The sequence below is a fragment of the Arachis stenosperma genome, chromosome 9, assembly GCF_014773155.1.
Source record: "Arachis stenosperma cultivar V10309 chromosome 9, arast.V10309.gnm1.PFL2, whole genome shotgun sequence".
NCBI classification, from domain to species: domain Eukaryota; kingdom Viridiplantae; phylum Streptophyta; class Magnoliopsida; order Fabales; family Fabaceae; genus Arachis; species Arachis stenosperma.
The window spans coordinates 151,514,703-151,521,037 of NC_080385.1; the positions used below are offsets into that span (position 1 = coordinate 151,514,703).

The 6,335-nt window shown below is 28.2% G+C and overlaps 1 protein-coding gene across 1 annotated transcript; it reads right to left on the reverse strand.

Annotated features, from left to right (window-relative positions):
- Positions 1 to 267: 267 nt before the first annotated feature.
- On the reverse strand, positions 268 to 6,047 carry LOC130950104 (protein ACCELERATED CELL DEATH 6-like). Its single transcript, XM_057878653.1, has 5 exons — positions 5,555 to 6,047; positions 4,586 to 4,756; positions 4,387 to 4,500; positions 2,359 to 2,756; positions 268 to 1,085 (listed from the first exon to the last, which is right to left on the reverse strand). The coding sequence occupies exons 1-5, from the start codon at positions 6,045 to 6,047 to the stop codon at positions 477 to 479; spliced, it is 1,785 nt and encodes a 594-aa protein (XP_057734636.1). The 3' UTR covers positions 268 to 476.
- Positions 6,048 to 6,335: the final 288 nt, after the last annotated feature.

Below are 6,335 nucleotides of genomic sequence, written 5' to 3' on the forward strand. Positions count from 1 at the left end.
TATGACACGCGACACAACCGTTCACATCTGCATGCCATGCATGTGTATGTGTCATTAATTAATGCATCATCGTATCATTACACATGGTTAAACCATAAAATGACACATATCATTAATAATTCACGATATCAAGTCACGTTATTAACAGAAAATAGGCAAAAGACTAAGGTGCTGCACTTTTGTCCATCTCAATCGTAAATAGTACAATTAAAAATTTAAATACAATTTCAGTGTACGAAGGCAGCTCGAGGACCTCTTTAGAAATTAGCGCTTTCAACGGGGAGTTTCTTTACCACTCTAATTTATATAAATGCTACAGTTTTGTTATTAAAGTAAAGAAGCAAAGTGAGTTTTGGGTTTCACACCTTGTCGACTCAGTAGGAGACCAACAAACAAACCTACATTGAAGTGCTCAAACAAAATAAGAACTCCAAGTTCAGCACCACACTAGCTACTTAACTAGCTAACTTGTAGTCTCAAAGCCAAGACTTAACATTTCTGTCAAAGATGCCTGCCCCATATGTTGACTTAAAGATCACAATTAACAATGGAAGCTGCAACCAAATGTATAAAGTGACTGGAACGAAGGCAAGCAGGGTGACAGGAATGACAATCCATGATCGGCCTCGGAGCATCAGGAAAAGAGCGGCACAAAAGGCAGCCATCATGGTTGCAAGAGAGATGAACATGGTGGAAAGACCTATTATCAACTTTGTAGGCAGTGACCTGAGAAAATCATCTTCTGCATAGCGAGAAGTGAGGAGCCCCAGAAACATAAGCAGCGAAGTTGTGGAAGAGAAGAGTGACAATGCATCTGATATTATAAACAACATAAATAGGTTTTTATGCAAAAAGATTGGGTATCTCTTGTTCTGGTCATTGCCACCAGGAACTGTGAAAGCAGCAGCAAAGGTTATCGTAGCTACAAGGGCTGCAACAACACTACAAGAACTAGCTGTTTCTTTGGTCCATTTCTCACCTTCTTTCACCAAATCCTTATGTTCTGTCGTGAATACCTTTCTAGCTGTCATGCCTTCACTGTTTAAACGTTCCTTTGTCACAGGTGGCGTAATACTCTCCACTTCCTACACATATATGTACATACATATCAAGCTAAGTGTGGTGACTGGTGAGGCTAGGTAACAAGTAATCTATCAAGAAACTGTTAAAATGTTAACATTTGTTAGTGTATTGTTATAGTGATAGTAATGACATTTTTTGTGCTAATTATAAAACAGCTTACAATATATATATATATATATATATATATATATATATATATATATATATATATAACTAAAACAGATTATTTGTTAATAAGTTGGAGCAGCAAGTAAAAAAAAAATAGAAATGTTTGATGACAAAAAAAAATTAACCAAAAATTATTAGAATTTATTTTATTTAATATTTATTAATTTTAGTAATAATTAATAAAGGTTAAATAAAATAAATTTTAATTTTTTTTATTTTTCTAATATTATCAAAAGAAAAAATATCATTTTTAGAGGAATTTTTAAAAAAATAATAAAATAATGTGACAAGATTAGAATTAATTTGACCTCTGAATTCTTCTTAATAATCAATTTAGTCTAAACTTTTGAATTATAAATTAATATAATTATTTTGTTAGTAATCTAGTAATTAACTGACATTATGATCTATTGGTGACTAGTTGATACTGCATTATAATAAAAATATAAAATTCAATTTAATCTCTGAATGGACGAAATAGTTCAATACATTAATGACCTAATAAGTTAAATTAAATATCTTAATAATAGAATAAATAGTCAAATTAATTTTTTAAAGATTATTTATTTTTTAAATTAGTTCTTAACATTTTTTTAATTAAATTTGCCTATAAAAAATTTTAAATTGGTCATTATTTTAGTTCTTTCATCATTTTCATTGTTAATGGCATAAATATTTATTGACGTGACATATTAAGTGATACTACAACATATATTTAATAGTTGTAATTGACAGCTAACATGATAAGATTATGAAATTAGATCAAATCAATCTTAAATTGAGAAATTTTAATGCCTCAAGCTCTCTCCAAATAAATTTATGATGCTATTAGTCAATTAAAACTCCTATGTGTGTGTTATTGTAGTATCACCTATCGTATCACGTTAACAAATTTTGGTGTCGTCAACAAAAAATATGAGAGAAGAACTAACGCAATTAATTTAAAATTTTTGAAGTACAAATTTAATTAAAAAACCTTTTAAAAACTAATTTATAGAACAAGTAATCTTTTAAAAGACCAATTTCAACATTTATTCCTTAATAACAATTAGGTTATTGAACTTTACTCATGGAGCAAATTAATTTTTATTTCGTAAAATAATATACCTTAAACCATTGGAGTTCTCTTTGCATTTGTAACAGCGCTCCAGGGATAGGAGTAAGCTGTGGGGGTGGAGCTTGCAATGCAGCCATATGAAGCATAGAATTGCGATCTCTGTCTGTGGATGTTAAGAATAAGGACTTCATAGTAAGGCCATGCATGAGATTGTAAACTTGTGCTTGGCGATTCTGAACAGCAACAGAAAATAATGACCTTCCATCTTCATTGCTGGTCCACAAAAGGGAAAAGTGTGCCTTCAATGCCTCCACAATGAACCCAACATTCCCTCGTTCTGCTGCGATAATCACCGCATTTCTTATTCCACTCTCGTCGATTGCTTCGTCATGGAAAGGAGATATTGCATTACATGAAGCGCGAAGCAGTGCAAGATATTGCTCTTCACCTGTTGTATGCATAAAAGATTCTTTCTAACATCCATATATTTTGATGCCACGTGTTAGACATTCCTAAACAAAGAGTGCTTTATTTTTTGGATTTTTTTATGTATAAATAAAATAAATATAATATTTACGATATATTATGGCATGTTCAGAAAAAATTACGTTTTTTATTATATATAAATAGCACTGCAAATGAAAAAGTTATAAATATATCTCGTTATACTGTCAACGAAATATATATAAAAAATTTAAATATGTATTTTGTTTATACAATAGATAAGTTGTAACTTTTTCTTGCAAATAAAATACATTTATAACTACTATGACGTTTACAGACGAAAAGAATACATACAAAAGTATCATGTAATTCAATTAATTGACAGTATTTAAGGTATGATTTGGATATTTAAAAGATAAAAATCAATCTAATTTATTATAATGTATCACTTTTATTTTATTTTTTAATTTTTATCCAATTTAATTTAAATCATTATAATTTATATAATATTAATTTAAATTTATTTTTTAATTTATTTTAATTCAAATAGTTGTAATTTAAATAAAATTGATTTATATATTCAAATAATAATAACCATCATATAATATATTTTTTATTATTGTATTATATTTTATTTATTTCAATATTTTATCACATAACATAAAATAGTTTAACTTGTTATTAAAATATTTAAGTTAAAATTTTTTATATATTTTATAATCAATCATAAAATATATAAAAAATTAAATATTTGTGTAATGAGTTAAAATATTTTATATTATGTGCTAATGAAATATTAAAATAAATAAAATTTATTATAATAATAAATATATATCTTATATTATTATTATTATGATTATTTAAATCATCAAATAATTATCACTAATTCATCTATATAATTATTATTGATAAATATTTTAATCAAATAAATTAAAATTTATATTATTTTAAACTTACAAGAAATGACCGTTTACATCTTATAATCAGATGTTAGAAAAGTGTTATCTAGACATCTAAATCTAATGCTCAATATTTTGCAATACTTTTGCTGATCCGTAGCTATCAAATGATATGCACATAATTGAATTGCAAATACAAAAAGTTCCTAATTGGCTTGGATATATCTTTTTTTTTTAGTTCTTTTCAAATATTTGATTGACAATTTAATTAAACAATAACTTGTTCATTTAACAATATTCTAAAAAGAATTATACATGTTAAAAAAAATAATGTTTAAGAAATAATAAAAAAAATCAGCTTAAACAACTTAAAATTATTTTATTTAATATTTATTAATTATTGTTAAGCGTAATAAATATATAATTTCAAATATTATGTTATATAAGATAACTTTAGATATTATTTTTTAATATCACAGAAAAAAATTTCAAAGGAGCATTTAATTATTGATGCAAATAATTTTTTTTTTTAGTTTTTTGCGAAACTTCCTTAAATGAATTTATTAAAAACAATCGTACTTGAGATTAATTTGGAGCAACGTGAACAAATATTCAAATTAATCGAATAATTATTTGTACTTGTTAAATGTGACCGGGCAAGAATGAAGGCAAAGTTTACTTAGAAAATGCAGTTGCGTTACAGAGATCAATCGACGGAAGAAGGAACTAACTCACGAGGACTTGGAGCTCCCACAGAGTAATGATCTCTACTTGTTTGATGATCTGTTTCTGGAACTGCAACGACAACTTCATTGATGGCAGATGCAGGTTCCATGGGAACGGAACCCCCTGCATTATTGTTGCATAAGAAGTGTGATAACACTAGCAAGCGACTTGCTGAATTGAAATTAACGGCTAAATTTGATCTACTTACATTTGCAATTATCCAACAATCGTTTCCAAAATGGCAGTTGGCATTCATGCAGAGACAGGGGGAGAGGTGTTTTTGCTAATATCAACAAAAAATTACTTACTAACCCATATGATGAGATCACTTTGGTAGTGACTAGTTTCTGACAACGTCTCACCAATTCCAGAGCTACATCTATCACACACCATCAAAATTAATGGATATTATATATAATCATACGTGTTTACTAATTTGGAATACCACAACGACACATGTACACTAAAATCAACCATCAAAGTCAATCCGTAATATAAAATATATACTAAAATGTAAATATATATTAAAAATAAATTACACTACATATATATTTATACACAAATAAATTAATGGTTAATTTTAGTATACTAATAATATTTTTGTTTAGAATAATATAAAAAATAAGAAAAATCTAAAAAAAATAAAAACTAATCAATAATGCCGATATAAATTTTAAATGGATTTAATTTTGATGTACTGACAATGTAAAGTATTTTACACAATCGTCTAATTATATCTGTTTTTTTAGATAACTATTCATACGGTTAATATAAAATGTAGTTATTTTTATTGATGTAACATTACGTAATTAGATGTATGCATAGTAAAACTACTTTACAGTGACAATGTATCAAAATTAAATTCATTTTAAATATATAAATTTTAATTTTAGTTGTTCAATTTTTTAATTTTAGATAAAAAAAATTAAATATATACCAACATCAATCACTAAAATTTATATATCATTTAATTTATTTTTAATACTTATTTTATTTTTCAATATGTATTTTAATTTTGATATACATATAAGAGAGTTATTTACTTATTTTTAGATTAGGAACTTGGTCAGTTGATTATTGACTGAGTTTTGTTGTTTCTGAGAATAAATAAAGCTGACAAGACAAGAAGTGTTACCAAACATGTTGGAATAGAAACATAGCCTAAGGAGGATAGCGCCATGGATGCCGTTTTCAGGCAGCAATGCTTCAAGAGGCGTGACAGAATAAAGGTAGCGAGCCATTTGATTGTGGCCTAGATCAAGAGTCCATGTCACTGCAATCCAGCCCTGTGTGAAAGGGATAGAGACCAATGTGGGATTCTTGTCAACCATGCATTTCGCGACATTAATATTAACATTCTCATCCGAATTCTGAGCGGCATACATTAACGCAGTAGCACCTTCATTGTCCATCAACTCAAGATCACCTGCTGACATTAGATGCACTAAGCTTTCAACAATATGCAGATGCCCATACATAGCTGCAATATGGAGTGCTCGTTGACCCTTGTGTGTGATCCTTGCATTCAATGCTTCTGGATGCTCTTCCAGAAATTTCTTGGTGCCATCTAAGTCCCCTTGGCGCACTGCCACCAAAAGTCCTTCATTTTCCTCTAAACTACTACCTGACCTGCTTCTTCCATTATCTGTATATGAATATGATCCCCCCATAACCATAAAAAAATTAAGTTGCTATGTATATATTCTGAACTTTCTCTTTGCAGAAGCACAGAACGGTATACTTTTCTTTAAAGAACCATACATACTACTACCAATTTATGTTTCTCTTGCCAATAATAGTTCTTTTCTTTTCCTCTTTAATTCTTTTTCCCTTAACTCACCTCCTTCAATATAATATTGGACCACGAAGTCTTTTTAAACTCGCAAGTGTTAAATTTTTATTCATCGAGATCTCGTCATGAGCCACTAAAATAAATACTTGAATTGTTATTCGTATCG

Bases quoted from the DNA above. Each gene is read 5' to 3' on its own strand.
- LOC130950104 (XM_057878653.1), bottom strand. From the start codon at position 6,047: ATGGGGGGATCATATTCATATACAGATAATGGAAGAAGCAGGTCAGGT. The intron at 4,501-4,585 runs GTAAGTAGATCA...ACAATAATGCAG, and splicing joins ATTGTTGGATAATTGCAAAT to GGGGTTCCGTTCCCATGGAA. The intron at 1,086-2,358 runs GTATATTATTTT...ATATATGTGTAG, and splicing joins GAGAACTCCAATGGTTTAAG to GAAGTGGAGAGTATTACGCC.